Source organism: Gymnodraco acuticeps, unplaced genomic scaffold, assembly GCF_902827175.1.
Source record: "Gymnodraco acuticeps unplaced genomic scaffold, fGymAcu1.1, whole genome shotgun sequence".
NCBI lineage: Eukaryota > Metazoa > Chordata > Actinopteri > Perciformes > Bathydraconidae > Gymnodraco > Gymnodraco acuticeps.
In genome coordinates this window covers 39,918-60,764 of record NW_022991935.1, presented here as the reverse complement: position 1 = coordinate 60,764, position 20,847 = coordinate 39,918, and the positions used below count along the sequence as shown (strand labels likewise).

Below are 20,847 nucleotides of genomic sequence, written 5' to 3'. Positions count from 1 at the left end.
TCCTTCTTTTCTGTCTCATCTCTGTCCTTCTTCACCCTCCTCTGCCAGCCTTGCCCCCCGGACCCCTTCAGAGCCGGTCCCCGGGGAAACAGAGACTCGTGGGGTGGACGGGCAGCTGAAAACTCAACTCCAATGTCTGCAGGGGATCCGAAGAATGGCCGGGACAAACCAGAAGGTAACTGGATGCACAGACACACACTGTTGACAACATTGACAAGGCCAACACCCACTTCTTATAAAGTGTCTTACTACAGATGAAACAAAGCTGTGCATGGCTACAGTGATTAAATGATTGAACTATTCAAAAACAACAACTGAATCATTAGGTTTAGAGTGATGCATTTATTCATGGGGCGGCACTTGTCAACCACCCTTAGTGTGATGGAGGTTCCTCCCGGAACACAGCGGTTGAGATCACAATAATCAGCTACACACTCTACAAGTTCATCAGTAAGTTTGAATATAATATGTCCTGATGGACTAAATGCAATTTCATACAGTTGTTCAAACAGTATCACTACAAGGTCCATTTAGTCGCTGTTCTGGAGCTTTCAGTCTTATCACATGATCTTTATCAGCAAATAAAGCCCAGTTGTCATGGAATGACTTTTATGAGAATGGTGGACTTTAAAGGGAAAGTCTGGCATTTTAGTATTGCATTTCAATTAAGTGAAGGTATTTTGGGGGGGACTGATAAAAGTTGGCTAATTGGTGTAGCAGAGGACGATATATCCTAAGGTAACTTTAGTTCCTATATGGGTCAAACCCCCGAAAATATGGATCTGACTCTTAGCATATTGCTCAACAGCATATTTTGCATCTCCATCCCTTGCAGACTGGGCTCTGGTTTCAGACAGAGGGTGAAAACAGGTGCTGCAGCACAAGCAGTATGAGAAAAATGTATTATTCTTTTGAACATTGAAGCATGTGAACATGTCACAGAATACAGAAATGAACCTGAACATTAGCATCATAGGGCCTCTTCTACATGTAGAATTGGGTGAGAGCCTCTTTAAAGACAACATGTATCTGCATAAAAAAAGAATGTATAGCATTGTTTGTGTAGGTCTAGCATGAGTCCTTTTTGACAGCAGGCCGGCCATCATACCAGCTTAAACGCTCCACTGTGTACCATCATGAGATGATCGATTGGTTTCCATACCAACCTGCCATTATAATCAGTGACTCACTGCTGTATTGTCCTCTTGTGATTTTCACTGTGCTGTTGCAGCAGAGGCTCACCTGACTCATCACTTTCCTGAATGTGGGCACAATGGTGTGTTGTTTTGCAGAGCTGCTGATGATGAGCACTCAGATTTAATGTTGGAAGGAGATAGCAGTGTCCCGTGACCCCCTGCTAGACAGAGACAGTCCTGTCTGTGTAATCGACACAATCACACAGTCAGGAGTAGCTATTCCTACCAAGACCAAAACCTGAACTTTTAGTCATGCCTGCTTAATCAACCACTGATTTAATGATGTTATCTTAACACTTTCATCTAAAATGTTATCACAGTATTTAGCAGTATTCCTACATTCACAGAATGACTGCTTAATAGATGGGTGCAGCAATGACTCCTGAACCCTGAAATGAGTTTTACCACTTCTGGTTCCCTCGTCTTGATGTCAACGGTGATAAACGTGTTCTTTGTTAGACGCGTGAAATAAGGTTTGTGGTTAGCACAAGCTGAAGAGAATTTCATAAAATAAAAGATATCAGTAAATATCCCACTGGTGAACGTCTGAAGCTTCCTTTTTATGTGTCTTAAATATGAACGTGTTAACAGGTGGCTGAATGAGACGACTAAACATCATCCCGCGGAACATTAGCCGGCTTTAGCTTAGCGGTGGTGACGTGAAGTCATGTGACCATGATATAGTTTGTTTATGGCCCAGCGCTAGCTTTTGTAATTCTGGCGATAGCATTTACACTTCAAAATCATAAAGTGGTGTTAATATGTGAAAATGATCCTGCTAAACAAAATGTGTAAGTATCATCAATGTGTGTATGCCATAGATATTTTTTATTCTACAATATTCAAAAACCCAATGGAAAAATCCCATTGCTTTTTGTGGAGGGAGCTTTTGCTATGCTAACTTCCAGATCGACCATACATGACGTATGGCACTGAATCTCTGTATTCTGGTGGGTTAGGGTACTGTCTGCTGAGTCAATACCCAGCACAATATTCAATTAAGATGTGTTTAAATGAGGCATTCTCACATGACTGATGGCTGCCAGTCTAGCTGACTAAAAGATGAGAAATGAAATAAGGAAAGATGCTCTCCATTAGAGTGCAGATAAATGTTTCACTCAGACTGTTCAGCATATCAAAACTGCTGCTAAGCATGCCCAAAACAGTCTCTTTTTTGCAGTGATGGCCTCAGTAGGACAATAACAAACTGGAAGCATAGAAGAGCCCGGAGGACATTTCGGAGATGTCACAGAATCACTGAATAATGCAATACATAATCAGGATGGAGAACTGTCTCACCACACTGGATTATTTGCTGAAAATGTCTTGTATGCAAAGCTCCTGTGGTGACAGAAATATTGTTAAACTCAGTTGGCACAAGTCTAAACTTCCTCTTCTTGTGGTTAAGTTTGATATTTTAAAACTGACATTTTGAAATCCATTTGGTACCAAACTTACCCAATTATGATTGAAACGTTTTTCCCTCTGAAAACTGTTAAGATGAGTAGGCAAACCTGAAGTGTCAGGTCCCTTATTCAACAGCATCAATAGTCATGCACCGTACATATAATGTATTTGCGGTGTAAAGTATTCCCTCTGCTCTGCTTCATGACTTGTTTATTCCATAAAAGCATATTTTGATGTTAGTGCAGGAAACCAAGAGTGGTGTGTGCATCATAATGTGAAGGAATCACAAGTTGATTCTCAGGCAGAACCTAAAATCCAATAAAAAGTGAGCCAGCATTTTACAATATTGCATGTTTGCTGAGCTAGGTGTGGTTCTGCTGATCGACTTACAAAAGTGATCTCTGGTTCTCATTGTTTGACTAAACTAAACCAGCTGCTTTCTGGTTCTGCAGATGTATTTTTCCCAAAGTTGTGCCTGTCAACAAACTGGAAAATGCTACCTATATAACTATCATGATGTGTCAAGCCATCATACTAAATTAAGACGCAAGATGTGTACTAGATTTAGCTTACTAATTGAATATTACGGAAGGAAATGTTTGTCAGCCATATTATTAATTGTCTTTCACATTTGCTTACGTCATCTTAGAAAGTACATGTTGAATGCACTCTAATGTAAAAGGCTATAGCTGACCAACTGTTATGAACCGGGACGCAGGACCCAAAAGCAGGACTCGGAGACAGTTGTCCAAAAATAGAATGTTCTTTAATAACAAAAACTAAATCGTACTTTCAAAAAATAGAAAGTAGTTAAACAGCCAAAACTAAGTTGTACAGCAACACAAAAACTCACTTGGCAAAAGGTCTAAATCGCAAGGTAGGTATCAGGAGTCAAAAGGCCTAGGTGCTCACGACATGAAACATAACGAACTGACAAAGGAACAAAGAAACACCAGGGCTATATATAGGTGAGGGGGATGGGCACAGGTGAAAACAATCAGGGCAGGGCCAAGCAATCTCACGGGCGGGAAACACACAAAGGCAGGAAATGTGGGATCTGGAATGACAGGAAAGATTACTTTCAAAATAAAAACAGGAAGTGACAAGATCAAAACACAAAACTAGAGTAAAACATAACTAAACCTAACATATCTGTCGAGTCACAACATTACCCCCCCCCCCTCTAGGGACGTCTCCTGACGGCCCAGGCAGATTAGGATGTTGCCTGTAGAAATCCCTGATCAACTCCTGATCCACAACGTAGCGAGAAGGGATCCACATCCTATTCTCTGCTCCATAGCCTTTCCAGTCAACAACGAACTGCTTGCCACGTCCCCTTCTCCGGACTGCCAGCAGTTTCTTGACCGTATAAACAAGGCCACCATCAACAATTCTGGGGGGTGGCGGAGGTTTAGTTGCGGGCACCAAACTGCTTTCCTTGACAGGCTTGATCTTCCCAACGTGGAATGTAGGGTGGACCCGCAGGGACCTGGGGAGTCGCAGGCGCACAGACACAGGGTTCACAATCTTCGTTATTGGAAAGGGACCAACAAACCTGGGGGCTAATTTTCTTGAAGCGACATGGAGGGGTAGATCTTTCGTGGACAACCCCACCTTCTGCCCAGGCTGGTACACTGGAGCTGGCCGGCAATGTCGGTCAGCCCCCCTTTTCATTGAAGAAGAACTCCTTAGAAGGGTTCGACGGGCAGCCGCCCAGATGCGGTGGCAACGTCTGACCAGGGCATGTGCAGACGGGACCAAGACCTCCTTTTCAGTCTCAGCAAACATGGGTGGTTGGTAGCCAAAGACGCACTGGAAGGGAGTCAGACCTGTGGCAGAGGTGGGAAGAGAATTGTGGGCGTATTCCACCCAGGTTAGGTGCTTGCTCCACGATGAGGGATTCTCAGCCACCAAGCACCTCAGACATGTCTCCAACACTTGATTTAATCTCTCCGTTTGTCCGTTGGACTGGGGGTGATACCCAGTGGAGAGGCTAGCGGTGGCTCCAATGAGACTGCAGAACTCTTTCCAGAACTTGGAAACAAACTGTGGGCCCCGGTCTGACACAATATCCCTGGGAAATCCATGTATCCGGATACATTGACCATCATAATTTCCGCCGTTTCCTTGGCCGAGGGTAGCTTGGTCAATAGAATAAAATGAGTCATTTTAGAAAAACGATCTACCACTGTTAGCACAGTGGTATTACCTTGAGACACCGGGAGTCCAGTAACAAAGTCCATGGATATGTCAGACCAGGGCCGTTGAGGAATGGGCAACGGCTGCAGCAAACCAGCCCGAGACCTGGAAGAAGTTTTGCTGCGAGCACAAACAGGACAGGCATTCACATATTCACCAACATCTTTAGCCATGGACGGCCACCAGAAACGCTGCTTAAGTTCGAACAGGGTTCCTCTAACCCCAGGATGACAAGTGAGCAAGGACGTGTGAGCCCAGTGAATGATCTTGGAGCGTAAGGGCACTGTAACAAACAGCCTATCAGGCGGATACTCCTTAGGTGCTGGGCTCTTAACATTTGCTTGCTGCACCTCTTTTTCTATCTGCCAAGTTACCGCTCCTACCACACGGTTCAGTGGTAGGATGGGTTCTGGTTCCTTGGCAGCAGGCTCAGGGTCAAACAGACGGGACAAGGCATCTGGCTTGGTATTCTGGGAGCCAGGTCTAAAATCAAAACGACTGAAAAAAGTGTCCATCTAGCCTGGCGTGAATTCAGTCTCTTAGCCTTTTTTATGTATTCGAGGTTCTTATGGTCTGTCCATACCAGGAACGGCTGAGCGGCCCCCTCTAGCCAATGTCTCCACTCCTCCAAGGCTTGTTTCACTGCCAGTAGTTCACGATTGCCCACGTCGTAGTTCCTTTCCGCTGGGGACAACTTACGGGAGAGATAAGCGCAGGGATGGAGCCTATTATCCTTTGCAGCCCGCTGAGAGAGAACTGCCCCCACACCGAGGTTAGAGGCATCCACCTCTACCACGAACTGTCGAAGTGGATCTGGGATGGTGAGGATGGGAGCAGAGTAGTGTTAATTTCGTCAGCTATTTTTTTAATTTAGCTTTAGTCTTAGTCCTGTGTTAAAAAAATTCGTTTTAGTCATATTTAGTCACCTTCATCCTGTTTTTATTTAGTCAAGTTTTAGTCGACTAAAAGACTGAGCATTTTAGTCTTATTTTAGTCGACTAAAACAGTAAACATTTTAGTCAAGATTTAGTCGACTAAAAGTCTTATTTTAGTCAAAGAAAACTGATTATTTTAGTCTACTTTTTGTCAATGAAAACTGTTGAGTCTTTTTTAGTCATCAGATTATATAGAACATTTCAGTCAAACTAGTCTAGCCAAAACCAATAATTTGTCATTTTAGTATATATAAATAAATAAGATTATATCTTGTCCTTATTTGATGAAAAACACAGATTGAATGATTAAGAATGCAGCTTTGCAGAGAGTATCTGGTCAGGTTTGTGGTGTTTTTACCTGTGTTATGGCCACATTGCTTCCCTTCTGATAAAACAATGCATTCGCTTTTTTTCTCCGCCTCATTGTAGCGAAAATGGGGCCAAATATCACATTGTTTCTTTCTCCCAAGCAGTGGTGGCTTTAGACTTTTTCGTTGTCATTTTGACGGACAGGATCGTAACATTTCAATAATCCATTATTATCCGTCGAGTGCACAATTTATCAATCACTCGCGCTGACGGGGGGGTATTCGGTTAACGCGAGTGCGACCACTGCTCCCAAGCCCTGTTGTTGCCATTTTATTTTCTGTTAAATAAGGTTAGTTAGACCATGAGTTAGACCCGAGTCTTCCTGACAGTTCACAGTGTGCCGCTGCTCAGTGTAATTCAAATCTACCACCGCGCGCAGCACAGACACACACAGCTGCTGCCCTGCCGCAGAACCGGAAATGGAACTGCTGGGAGAAAAACTGACTATCAGAGATGTAACGTTATCTTTGATAATATTTAGTCTCCTCATTTTTCGTCAACGAAAGTAAAGAGAGATTTTGGCATAGTTTTTATTTAGTAAACTACATTTTCGTCTCGTCACTTTTCGTCAACGATATTGCATGATGATTTCGTTACAGTTATTGTTTACTGCCGTCGGTGCCGTCTCGTCATCGTCTCGTTTTCGTCATGGAAAAAAAGGTTGTTGACGAAAATATTTCGTCATAGTTTTAGTCAACGAAATTAACACTAGAGCAGAGGTGAACATCTCCTTTAGAGCTTGAAAAGCGTTAGCAGCTTTGGAGTTCCATTCAAAAGGGACATGAGGAGAGGTAAGTACATGTAGCGGGGAAGCAATAGAACTGACATTTCTGATGAAAGGTCTATAAAAATTTGCAAACCCCAGGAACTGCTGTAGTTTTTTCCTGTTGACAGGAACTGGCCACTCGGCCACGGCACTGACCTTGGCAGGGTCCATCTTTATTTGACCGGGGGCAATGATGAAACCCAGGAACGATGTGGTTTGGACATGGAACTCGCACTTCTCTGCTTTAACATAAAGTTGGTTCTGTAGCAGGCGGTCGAGGACTTGACATACATGCTGCTGGTGGGTTATGTTGTCAGGAGAAAAAATCAAAATGTCATCAAGATATACAAACACAAACTTATTCAGGAAGTCCCCCAACACCTCATTTATGAGGGCCTGATACACTGCCGGTGCGTTTGTCAAGCCAAAAGGTACTCATAGTGTCCACTAGGTGTGTTAAATCCAGTCTTCCATTCGTCCCCCTCCCTGATTCTCACCAAATGATAAGCATTCCTTCAATCCAGTTTGGTGAAAATGTTGGCGTCTTGCAAAAGTTCAAAGGCGGAGGAGATGAGTGGGAGAGGGTACCTGTTTTTGATGGTGATTGAGTTCAGAGGGCTGTAGTCTATACAGGGCCGGAGTGATCCATCCTTTTTGTCTACGAAAAAGAAGCCCGCTCCCGCCGGTGACGAGGAAGGGCGAATGAGTCCGGCCTGCAAGGAGGTCTCAATATAATTGTTCATGGCCTCCCTTTCGGGTCCGGAAAGAGAGTAGAGGCGACCTTTGGGAATGGGGGAGCCAGATACCAAGTTTATAGCACAGTCATTAGGCCTATGTGGTGGCAGGTCAGTGGCTCGGGCTTTACTTAAAAACCTCCTTTAGGTTCCAATAGCAATTGCGCAGCTTGGACTTGTCAGAGAAATCTTGCTCCTGTACTTGGATAGCCTCAGTCATTTCTGTACATGCAATCTGAACAACAGCTTGGGTCTCAATCCTTCTAGCATGGGGAGTGTTGTCACCAGTCTTATTGTCTCTCAAACAGAAATGCTTGCAGTCCTCTCCCCATCCCTTAACTCTCCCAGATCTCCAGTCTATGTGTGGGTTGTGCTTGACTAACCATGGGTAACCAAGAATAAGTGGATGCTGAGCCGAGTCAAATAAATGGAAAGTCATGTGTTCAGTATGTGTTGCATTTACGGTTATTTCAATGGGCATAGTACAGTGGGTAACGGTAAACAATAACCGACCATCCAGAGCAGAGGCCTTTAACGGTTGCTTCAAAGGAATTACCACACAGTTCCATTTCTTGGCCAACCCCCAATCCATTAAACTTTCATCTGCACCAGAGTCTATGAAAACCCCCTGAGTTAAAACATGTCTGTCTACTTTTACCTGTACCTGTGTCAACGTACGAGGAGGGAATCCAGATGACAGTCGGCTCACCAGGGTCCTCCTCGTCCCTGATGAGCCCGATCTTTTGCTGTACAAGAAGCCAGGAGGTGCCCCTGCTCCCCACAGTAAAAACACCTGCCCTACTTGAATGCGCCGAAGACGTTCCTCCGGAGTCAACTTTGCCCGACCCAACTGCATGGGCTCCTCTGAGACACTAGGGAGCACTCTTCTCTCAGGAGGAGTATCGGCAGGAGGTCTCCAGGCGGGACGATGGCTTGGTGTGTCCCCTTGATGTCGAGGCAGACGTGCCACATTCTTGAACCTTTCTTTTTGTCTTTTTCGGCCAGTCTATTGTCTATTCGAACTGCCAGTGCAATGACAGAATCCAAGTCTTCTGGGAGGTCCAAAGGTATTAACTGGTCTTTAATGGAATCCGAAAGACCAGACAAAAAGGCGTCGAGCAGTGCTGAAGAATTCCAGCCACTATCTGCTGCAAGGGTCCTGAACTCAATGGCATAGTCCGATACTCTGCGCTGACTCTGCTTAATCTGCATCAGTGCTCTGGTTGCCTCCCTTCCAGGAGCCGTGCGATTAAACACCTTGGTGAGAGTGTCTGTAAATACATCCAGAGAATTACAGGTAGGTGAATCTCTCGCCCATTCGGACGTAGCCCAGGCCGCTGCTCTCCCCGTTAAGTGGCTCACCATGAAGGCCACTTTAGAGTGATCAGTGGAGAATGCAGCAGGGTTATATTTATAATGGAGATCACAATGAACAATGAAAGGGCGACAGTCACCGGAATCTCCGGAGAATCGCTCTGGAGATGCCAGACGAGGCGGTGGAGCATGGAGTGGCACATGGTCAGCTGGAGCAATTGGTGTGTGAGCAACAGCAGGAGGCTGAGGGAATGAACCAGCTTCCAGGTGAGCGAGGACACGGTGCAGCTGTTCGGCAAGGTGATTCACCTGAGTATTGACGGAGGCTTGAACATTTTCCTGACGGCCGGTCAGGTCCCTCACCCCCAGGTTGATGGTGCCCAGCTGCTCCTCATGCTGGTGTAGTCTCGTTCCTTGAGCTTGCAGAGCTATCTTCACTGTCTCTGAATCCGCTGGGTCCATATTTTGGTCAGTTCGTACTGTTATGAACCGAGACACAGGACGCAGGACCCAAAAGCAGGACTCGGAGACAGTTGTCCAAAAATAAAATGTTCTTTAATAACAAAAACTAAATCGTACTTTCAAAAAATAGAAAGTAGTTAAAAAGCCAAAACTAAGTTGTACAGCAACACAAAAACTCACTTGGCAAAAGGTCTAAATCGCAAGGTAGGTATCAGGATTCAAAAGGCCTAGGTGCTCACGACATGAAACATAACGAACTGACAAAGGAACAAAGAAACACCAGGTCCATATATAGGTGAGGGGGATGGGCACAGGTGAAGACAATCAGGGCAGGGCCAAGCAATCTCACGGGTGGGAAACATACAAAGGCAGGAAATGTGGGATCTGGAATGACAGGAAAGATTACTTTCAAAATAAAAAGAGGAAGTGACAAGATTAAAACACAAAACTAGAGTAAAACATAACTAAACCTAACATATCTGTCGAGTCACAACACCAACAACAAGAAAAATCCTCATTCCTTTTTCTTTTATTCAGTTATTGTAATATTACATTTCCTAGTGGTTCTTTACTAAACTTAAAGAATTGTAAATGTAATAAAAATGACAGGAATCTGAACATTTCTGTCCTGGGCAAATCCCAGTAGTAGTAGGTAAAAAGGCATTGGCAGACAAAACATATGTCAACTGAAAATGTACATTATAATACAATCCAAAAATGTGGGTTTTAAAAGAGTACTGCCCCATTTTAGCTTTGCATTCCAACACCAAGGATCAGAATGGATGCAGCAGAACCAGATATTGTCTTTTTTATTCCACATATTTGATTTTCCTTGTTAAAGTCTAGCACTTGGTTGGAGATTTAGGTGTGTTAGTATCGTCTAAATGAGCATGGAGACACTAGCTGCTACATATAGTTATAACAATAATGTTATTGTTCCCTGGTGTTCTGTCAGATTCACTGCAGGTGGCTCAGATATGGCCGGAGGTGGAGCGGGCCGAGTGCCTGGCCCGGGGCGCTGCCCTGAAGTGGGCTTCAGGTGTGTTCTGTCGGCCGGAGCATCTGGAGCGGCTGAGCCAGTACAGGAAGAGAGAGAGTCAGAGGACTGCCTCCATACACACCAGACTCAAGGTGACACCACAGACATCACAATCAGCCTGTCCTCCTACAAAAAACGACCATATAGGTCGATTGTTCAGCAGCTTAATACGACCCAGAGTCACGTTTTAAAGTGTAGCACCTCTAGTGGTCGTGTAAGAAAAAACATGCTCCCGTTTATTCACAAATAACCCTATCTGGAAAATCCTAAATTGTGGAATAGTTTGGCCATTAAAATGTTTTTTTATTAGATTTATAGCGAGAAGTGTATATTGTACTTTTATAATCTACGTCCAGTCGATGTGTAGGATCTATAGTTTGATAGATATTACGAAGATGATTTGAGGTCTCGCCAGGATAACGTGTATGCAGCTTCCATGTAAAGTTAGCGTGGGTGAAAACAGTTTTTCCGGTCTTGAAGTTTTCATTATAAAACCAGAAGTATTCCCCACACTGTCAAATGATTACACAGTGATATCTGCATTACTCATCCACTAAAAAAAATCAGTTTATCCTTGTTAATTACACAATATTGATTGGTTTAAATTGTGTACAATGCTTTTGTGTTTTTAACCTTCGATTCGGAAAAACAAATTGTTTATTTGGAGTTTAGACACTACAGAGTTTCCGAAGACACTACACTACCCAGAATCCCCAGCTATCGTTTGGGACTACAACACCCGCCTTGCTTTACAAACCCCGTGATTAGTCATCAAGCCCTGTGATTGGATGTTGGAGTGGCAGTGCGACAAGGTTACGCCGAGCGTCAAACAGCTCTTTGAAATGGAATGGAACCACGGCAGACTTTCCAAAACTGGACTTGGACGGGTCCAGCCCCCGGGTCCAGCCCCCCCAGAATTACACATGCTGGCTATTGTGTGTTTCGCAACATGTTCTATGGCACGTCTCTACTGGGAATTGTAGTTTTAAAAGATGTTTACGTATTTCCCACAATTAGTGTGTCCATAATGGGCAGCATTAATATACCCACATGACAGCTAAGGTCAGAAGAGCTTTATTTAACAGCTGGTCTTATGTCTGTGACCCTTCCTGTTGTTCATTGATAAGCCTGAAACATGCACTTGTATAGGTTCAGAGGCACATTTAGCAAATATGGCAGTAGCCATCGATCATCTTAAGATAAGATAAGATACTTTATTGATCCCAAGTTGGGAAATGTTTTTGTTACAGCAGCATACTACTTTGTTCTACTCCACTACAATTCAGAGGTTAACCTGGTATATTTACTCTACTACATTTATTTGTGTTACTTTGCAGATTCTGATTAATGATGTGAAATATAAACAACCCTTAAATCAGACTTTAGTTACACCTGAGTCAAATTCAGCCTTATTAGTTTGTCTGTTTTGCACATCGTCCTGTTAATAGGCTTGTTTGAGACACATTGCGGCTCGCCTCGAAAGTAGACGAGAGTAGCCGATCGCAGCCGGGGGAGGTGTCAAAAAGCTCGTCTTAAGTCGGACAGCTCGGAGTCGGCTTGACTGGCTGGGTTTGCAATGTCGGAAATTGCGTTGGCGTTTTTCGTTGCAGATGAAGTGGATGCAATAGAAATCCCACAATTATTATATCACTACAAATGAATGACTCAAGTGTCAGTTCATTTTGAAACAAATCAGTACAAGGGGGGTTGAATACATGTAAAAGACAGAACCACTTATTACTTTTCAAAACTACTTCCGTCAGTGGTCTTGACAAGTTTGCATTTATAAAGAATGCACAAATGTGTATATTCGTTAATGTCAGATATGTACTAAGTAAATGCATTTGTTCCTGCTCAAGATTAGATTCAACTTTATTGTCATTGCACATATTACAGGTACTGAGACAACGAAATGCAGTTTAGCTTCTAACCAGGTGCAACAAGCAGTAAAGTGAAAAGTAATGTACACAACCTACAGAATAAAAATGAATTGAATGATGAATAAACAGTGAGGGGTATGAATACACTAGATATCAGCCTGTGAGCAGCATGAACAGTGTGTATGAATATGCTAAGATATATAAAGTATGAAAACGGTAAGCAGTATAGTATAAAATATATGGATATTAATTTAATGATGATAAACATTGTGGAACAATGATGAAAAATGGGAATGGATGTGGCGACGTAAAACTGACACAAAACAACAACAAACTTTTGCCAGCCAATTGGAGAGTTTCATCAGCAGCACGTGGTAAAAACCACCAATGAGCGCTCAGCTCGAGATACCAGCGAGACGTTTCCCATCAAGCATTTCGCTTCTGCAGCCCGTGGAGAGCAACTGCGCCAACTCGCCTCGCCTCGCTCTCAAGGCTGCGGGCGTCTTTGTCCCGCGAAATTTCAAAGTCTCATGTGGGCGGGCCTCCAGAGCAAGTCGGACAAAATGACTAACCATCATGCAACGCACTAGCAAGACGTTGATCGCAACTGCGCAGGTCTTGCTTGTCTCAAACAAGCCTAATATCTTTGGACGTCCTGCACTAAACTGTTTTATTGTAGAGATCACGACATTATCTTCTTGATATTTTCTATCATTGACCCTTATTTTGTATGTAGGCTACTCTTAATATTTAAATGTTTTCATCAAATATAACTTATTCAACAACTAATTTCAATAACGTGCTTTAACCACTAGGCGGTGCGGGTTAAAAAAAACAGTGGTGTAGGGAGCAGCGACATGTGAGGATGCAGTTTTCGGAAGGAACATTTCAAAAGTTATTTTTCGCCTCTTTTCTCGCTCCCGTGGGGCAAATGTGTCTCTAAAGTGTTCAGCTATCTAAAAGTAACCGTGTTTTGATTTGGTTGTACATAAAATTCTCAAAAAATGCAGAGGAACCAAAGACCGAAACCAGGCCCAAACGCTGCGGACTCGCCTGAGGAAGACAAGGCCGGGTCAGCGGAGCCGCTGTCGGATACACAGGCAATCATGGCCGCCCTGAAGCGGACTGAGCAGTGTGTGCTAACTAAAATCGACTCAACGGTGACGGTGGCTGTAGGTGAATTGCACACCAAAATAGACAACCTGTCGAGGGACTTAAGATCAGAAATCTTCAATGTGCGCACAGAGTTTACTAAGGTTGTTGAAGATGTTAGGAAGGAGAACGCAACTTTCGTAACGCGCATTGAAGGCCTTGGGGAGGGGGCTAATTGCTATGCTAACCGGGTAGTGGAACTCGAGGCTAAAGTTACTACGCTGTCCTCACAAGTAAACAAGTTGGTGGACAAAACCGAAGATCTAGAGTCTCGACCACGGAGAGATAATTGTCGACTAGTTGATGTGGCGGAAGGGACTGGGAATATTCAACCAGAGAAAGCCATAGCTCAACTACTGCAGGATGCTCTGAGCCTGGACTACACACCGACGCTTGACCGTGCACATAGGGGCTTGCAGCCGAAACCAGCTGATGGGGATGCCCCGAGGCCGATCATCATTAAATTCCACTACTTTCAGGAGAAAGCAGATATTATACGGAAAGCCATGGGAGCGCGGCCCATCTTCCACAATGGCAAGCGTTTCTACATCTACCCGGACTACACGCTCTCGGTGAGGAAAAGGAGGGTGGCGTTTACTGAGGTCCGGGGGCTGCTGCGCAGATGCCCTGGTGTGAAGTATGGACTTGTGTATCCAGCCACACTTAAAATCACAACCTCAGCTGGAGATCAAAAGTTATTTGAAGACCCAACCAAGGCAAAGCACTACATTGAGACGGATTTGCACCCGCGGGATCCGGAGGGAGAGTGATAATCAATATTGGGGCCATGACAGGTACTGTTGGAGCTGCAGGATAATGTCACAGCCTGTGTCACAATGACTACATTTTTGACTGTTAATTACACTACAGTTGGTTGCGCTTTATGTGTGGACTATGGACAATGAGTCAGGGAAATTACAACAATACAGATTTTCTTAAGTTATAGCTGTTTATATCTCCCAACTGTAGGTGTTTAAGGCTGTTTTAAGTTATGACCACATAAGTGCAGCAATGTCGGTACTATGAGAAGGGCCATGTTTCATTTAAATTCATATTGTTCTGCCCTTGCACAGTTCAGTCGAGTGTTTAGGTTAGTCTTGACGTGTTATATGCCTAAGAGTAGGACGAGTGTTTGTAGGGCAGTCTCAGGCTTTAAGAAGACCAGCCCGGGGATCGAGGATGGTAAGAGTTTATTTTTTGTTACTTTCTTAACTTTTGTCTGTTTTATGGTACTTTTTTGGTTTTCTATTGCCTTAACCCAAGATTGCACATATGTGTTCAGATTTTGCCAACTTTCAAGTCCAGACCATGTATCCAGTGGCAGAGTTATGGCTCCTGATGCTGTATAAACAACAAGGTGCATTCTCTTTCATCAGCTGGAATGTCAAAGGCCTAAATAATATGGTGAAACAGAGTAAAATATTTGCCCATTTAAAATCATTGAAGCCTGATGTGATGTTTCTGCAGGAAACACATCTGAATATTAACTCCCAAAAGAGACTAAGATGCAGTTGGATTGGACAAGTGTATCACTCGCGTTTTGATTACAAAACCAGGGGCACAGCAATTTTAATTAGAAAGGGGATACCTGTTGAACTCTCTGAAATAATATCTGATCCCAATGATAGATATATTGTTGCAGTTGGCAGGTTGTTTAATACTCCTTTAATATTGGCTAACATCTATGGACCGAATTGGGATGACTCAAAGTTTTTCATAAACTTCTTCTCAGCCCTCCCTGACCTCAATAGGCTACCTATAAATTGTTACTGGGTGGTGATTTTAACTGCGTTCTCCATGCCCACCTTGACAGATCCAACCCTAGACCTAATAGTACCCTGTCAACATCTGCGATAGCTATAAACTCCTTCCTGCGCTCCTGTGGCCTATCCGACCCGTGGCGGACAAAACATCCTAATACTAAACAATTTTCGTTTTTCTCCCCTGTCCACCATAGGTATTCCAGGATTGATTATTTCATTGTAGATGACCAATTACTTCCCTTAATCCCCAGGAGCCAGTACCACAGCATTGTGTTATCAGACCATGGTCTGATAACACAATGCTGTGGTCCAGTACAAATGGATATGATGTTTCCTGGTAATATAGCACCCCAACGCACCTGGCGTCTAGACCCCCATTTGCTTTCATATGAACACTTTAAAACTTACCTCAGTGGCCAGATTGACTTTTTTCTAGAAATTAATGACACCAGGGATATTTCTAGGAGTGTTCTATGGGAATCCCTAAAAGCTTACATCAGGGGACAGGCTATTTCATACACTGCACATAAAAATAAAGAGCAATCTAAGAAACTTAAAGAACTGACACACAGCATTGCAGATGTTGATAGACGGTATGCTTTCTTGCCCACGGCAGATCTTTTTAAAGAAAAAGTACTGCTTCAATCTGAATTTAACACACTTTCGACGTGGAGAGCTGAAAAAAATATTTTAAGAACTAAACAGGTTTACTATGAACATGGGGACAGAGCAGGGAGACTCCTCGCACTCCAGCTCAAGCGGCTGGACAGACGATCCCAAGGATCAATACAGGTGCCGATTCGACTTTGCATAATCCCCAAATAATTAATGACCAGTTTAAGCAATACTATTCTACTTTATATCAATCAGAGGTAGATGTTAACTCGTCTGAAATTCAGTCGTTTCTGGATTCCTTACACATCCCAAAACTCTCACCAGACTCCCAGTGCTCCTTAGAGCAGCCATTAACGGTTGGAGAAATAGAAGGCGCAATCAGACTGTCTAGTACAGGGAAGGCACCAGGTCCGGATGGGTTTCCCATCGAGTTTTATAAGGAATATTCCTCAAAACTTGTGCCGGTTTTAAAATCGGTTTATGAAGAATCACTGGTTAATGGTAAATTGCCACCAACACTCTCTCAAGCGACAATTTCAGTGATATTGAAAAAAGACAAGGATCCCTCACAGTGTAGTTCCTATAGACCAATCAGCCTTCTTTGCTGTGATTATAAAATATTAACTAAAGTCCTTGCGCAGCGATTAGAAGCCTTTATTCCTACCATTATTGATAAAGACCAAACAGGTTTCATCTCTGGGCGACATTCATTTTTTAATGTACGGCGGTTATTTAATTTATTATTGTCCCCTAAATCCACAGTACGGCCTGAAATTATCCTGAGCCTTGATGCTGAAAAGGCGTTTGATAGGATTGAGTGGAACTATCTTTTTTCTGCCTTGGAAACATTTGGACTGGGACCTGTTTTTTGTAAATGGATTAAGACAATATACTTAGCTCCTACAGTCGCTGTTAAAACAAACAGTCTTATTTCCGAATATTTTATGCTCTACAGAGGAACAAGGCAGGGATGCTGCCTGTCACCCTATATATTCGACATTGCAATTGAACCCTTAGCAATTGCTATCAGAACGGACAATAGGATTAAGGGCATTTCCAGGGGCAACACAGTGCATAAAACATCTCTATATGCGGATGACCTGCTCTTGCAAATGTCAGACCCAATAGAAAGCATGCCATGTGTTCTCTCCTTGCTGAAGACATTTGGGAACATATCAGGTTACAAAATTAACTTGTCAAAATCTTTACTATTTCCTCTCAATTACATGGCAAGGCTGGAGGATTATGGTCATCTGCCCTTTAGGATTGAAAATGAAAAATGTACTTACTTGGGTATTGAGATAGCAGGCTCGGTTAAGGATATTTTAAAGTACAATTATAAATCTATCTTGGAACGCACCAAGAATGATCTAGATAGGTGGTCGAAGCTGCCTGTCACACTAGCAGGGCGGATAAACGCTGTGAAAATGACAATATTGCCCAGATATTTGTACCTGTTTCAGATGATTCCGATTTTCATCCCAAAATCCTTTTTTGCCCAACTAGACAGTCTTATCTCTGCGTTTATATGGAATAAGAAGCCTGCACGCACAAATAAGGCAAATCTGAAGGTGGTTTGGGTCTACCTAATTTCCTATTTTATTACTGGGCAGCTAACATAGCTAAACTCACATACTGGAGTACCACATTTGCAGACAAGGAGGGCCCAATATGGGCTACAATGGAGTTGGAGTCCACACTCCCAGTTTCCCCAATCTCATTTTTAACTGCCCCCCTTCCATTGAATGTTTAAGTGAGTTTAACTCAAACTTAGTGGTCCAAAACTCAATTAAGATCTGGGGTCAATTTAGGAAACATATGAATCTGAAAAGCATATGCAGTTTCTCGCCAATAATGTCTAATCACCTTTTTACACCATCCCGTTTGGACATGGCATTTGCTGTTTGGCATATAAGTGTCTTGGTCTATTTTCAAGATCTTTTTAGTGACGGCAGTTTTGCATCCTTTACACACTTGTGTAGGGATCACAACATACCAAAATCTCACTTTTTTAGATACCTCCAGGCTCGGTCTTTTGCGTCTAAACATTTTCCAGGATATCCATGTCCACCCTCTCAAGATCTAGCTCACTCGGTTCTTCATGTGAATCCATTTAATAAAGGGGCTGTGTCCAAAATATATACATTGATTCTGAATAACTGCCCTCCAACATGGGACAAAACTAAAAAAGCATGGGAATGAGATATTGGTGATTCTATTTCAGAGGAAGCCTGGGGAAGCATTGTTTCACGTATACACACCTCTTCTTTCTGTATTAGACATGGATTAATCCAATTTAAGGTAGTACACCGGCTACATTACTCCAACGACAGACTAGCTAAGATCTTTCCCAGTGTCGCTCCAACCTGTCCCAGGTGTCATTATTCTCCTGTTTCCCTGGGCCATATGTTCTGGTCATGTCCGTCATCAAGCAGTTTCTGGGCTTCTGTGTTTCGGTCACTCTCTGCAATATCAGGCAGGATGCTATCTCCTAATCCTCAAACAGCTATTTTTGGAACTGTTGATACTGGACTAGGGTTCTCCTCCCTCCACAAAAATGCGGTTGCCTATGCGTCGTTGCATGCTCGCCGTCTCATACTGCTAAATTGGAAAGGAAAAAATCCCCCTTCCTATATTCACTGGATCAGGGAAGTGATGCTTGGGCTAGACTTGGAAAAATTGAGATATGCAGTGCGCGGTTTAGTCAACAAATACGACTAAACTTGGTCGCTATTTATTACCCATGTTAGAGGCCTATCTCTCACCTGATTCACTTTGCATTTGTCTTTGACTATTGACCTGGGCACTCTGGGGTCCCTAACTTTGGGCTTGAAGTTGTTGCGTACCTTGTCAGACTAAGGGTTTAGAAGGCTGGCAATAAGAATAGCATAAACTGAAATGCTTTTTTGGGTTATGTGTGTGATGTTTTATTATATCTGATTATCTACTCGTATACTGTCTATTATCGTCATTTTTGTTGTATGTGTTTATTTTGGTATATTCCTTATTTTTTCATTTATTTTACTTGTATTTATATATTTTTTATATTTTATTTCTATGACTATTCGTTTTTTCCGGTTTTTTTTCGTTTGTCTATTCACTGGGGAATACCACCTGGAGGGGGAGGGGGGTGGGATTTGGGGCGTTTGCAACTTGTTGTCATAAATGTTAGACATACTGTATTTGTGATGAACTGAAAAATAAAGTTGTTAAAAAAAAAACAAAAAAAAACAGTGGTGTAGTTAATAAAACATAATAATATCAAACATTATATTACTATTAACTTTATTGTGAAATTAAAACAGAACGGTAAAGGAAAATACAGTTTCAGTCTCTCGATTTGAAACTTATGCATTGTACCATGAACCTGTATACCTGTAATAGTCAACTGCATGAGGAGTTGGAAAGGTAGTTCAGAAAATCGGTAATATCTTTAAAAACTACAAAAAGTCCCTTTCTATCAGCTGTGCACGGTTATGGTGTAAATACAGACCATCTACCAATTGGATCAAATATAAAAGTCAGCCGAATTAGTGTTGATACTGCAAGGAGACGTATTGTGTGAAAATAAATGTAAGATGTTGTTTAATTGCTGATATATTTATGATCCACGTCACATATTCAGTTTTGGCGGTATTTCTTCCAGTTTGTCTAGAAGTCTTCTCATCAGGGCTCTATAAATAGAGAACTACGGCAGATGTGTAATATTTAATGCAGCCGAACCGTGTATTACAATGCCGTTATGTGATAACTTCCAAAGAGAAAAGTATTATTTTATTTCTTTTAAATGTTTTCCGATTTCATATCACATAAACACCATATCCCGACGTGCATTGCGGCGGGATCAAACCCCTCTGAAAAAAGAAATGTGTCTCAGAATCGAAAGAGAAAAACCTATGGGAAAAACACAAAAGCATTGTACACAATTTAAACCAATAAATGTCATATAATTAACAAGGATAAACTGATGTTTTTTAGTTGATGAGTATTGCAGATATCACTGTTAAATCATTTGATCATTGGTTTTATTATGAAAACGTCGAGACCGGAAATACTGTTTTCAACCCGTAACTTTACATGGAGGCTGCCGCATACCTCAAATCATCTTCGTAATATCTATCAAACTATAGATCCTACATATCGACTGGACATGGATTCTAAAAGTACAATATACACTTCTCGCTAGAGATCTAATCAAAAAGCGTTTTAATGGCCAAAATATCCTACAATTTAGGATTTTACAGAGGGTTATTTGTGAATAAACTGTAACGTTTGCATTCAACGGGAGCACTAGAGGCCGAAAACTTTAAAACGTAATTATAGGTCGTATTAAGCGCTTAAACAAACGATATATTTGGTCGTAATAAGGGCTTGAACAATCGGCCCATTTGGTCATATGAGTTAGAGGACTTGTTGATCACAATATGTACTCTAAATGGTTGCACTTAGAAATGGTTGCTGTTAGTCAGTCAGAGGGGAGCTGTTAGTCAGTCAGAGGGGATCAATAGTAACCACTGTGCTGCTCCTTTCCTTCCAGTCCATGGTGCAGTCGTACCTGGAGGGGGTGGGCTGGGGTCTGGAGCAGCTCCGGGGTGCCCGGGGGGAGCTGAAGGAGGTGTCGCAGGCTCTGAAGAGAGCAGGACTGGAGTCTGATGGAAACACAGCGGGGGTAAAGTCTCTGGAGAGGATGAGAGAGGTTTCTGTCAGCCACCGTCAGCTCCTCGCTGCTGTCAGCAACCTGCCACGACTATACTCTGGTGAGAGGGCCGAACACTCATTCATTCATAATGATTTCTGTTCATGATTATATCATAGAGCGACCAAACTGTGCGTTAGATGGATCAAATTCAAGTACACTGGCAAAACCAGAAGGTATGGGTCCTCTTGGATAATGGTCTCCAATGCTGGTCAGTCACAGGAGGAGCTTCAGTTAAGACTATATTCACCAGATTGACCACAGAGCATCAGACTGTTTAACTCAAAAGACTGGCATTGGACTACAACATCAGCAGCCAA

General features: G+C 42.7%; 2 protein-coding genes across 4 annotated transcripts in view; both read left to right on the top strand.

The window, feature by feature from the left end:
- exoc3l1 (exocyst complex component 3-like 1) overlaps positions 1-20,847 on the top strand; it is a 40,930-nt gene that overhangs the window by 2,296 nt on the left and 17,787 nt on the right. For 2 of the 3 annotated variants that reach the window (XM_034200299.1, XM_034200298.1), the window contains exons 2-4: positions 49-175; positions 10,338-10,513; positions 20,369-20,588. In XM_034200299.1, the coding sequence (XP_034056190.1) occupies positions 49-175; positions 10,338-10,513; positions 20,369-20,588 (523 nt within the window). The remainder of the gene's footprint in view (positions 1-48; positions 176-10,337; positions 10,514-20,368; positions 20,589-20,847) is intronic. The other variant, XM_034200300.1, reaches the window with a different exon arrangement.
- On the top strand, positions 13,121-15,461 carry LOC117535751. The gene is made up of 2 exons (XM_034200302.1): positions 13,121-14,635; positions 14,736-15,461. Exon 1 carries the CDS (start codon positions 13,306-13,308, stop codon positions 14,221-14,223), a length of 918 nt encoding a protein of 305 aa, XP_034056193.1. The 5' UTR covers positions 13,121-13,305; the 3' UTR covers positions 14,224-14,635; positions 14,736-15,461.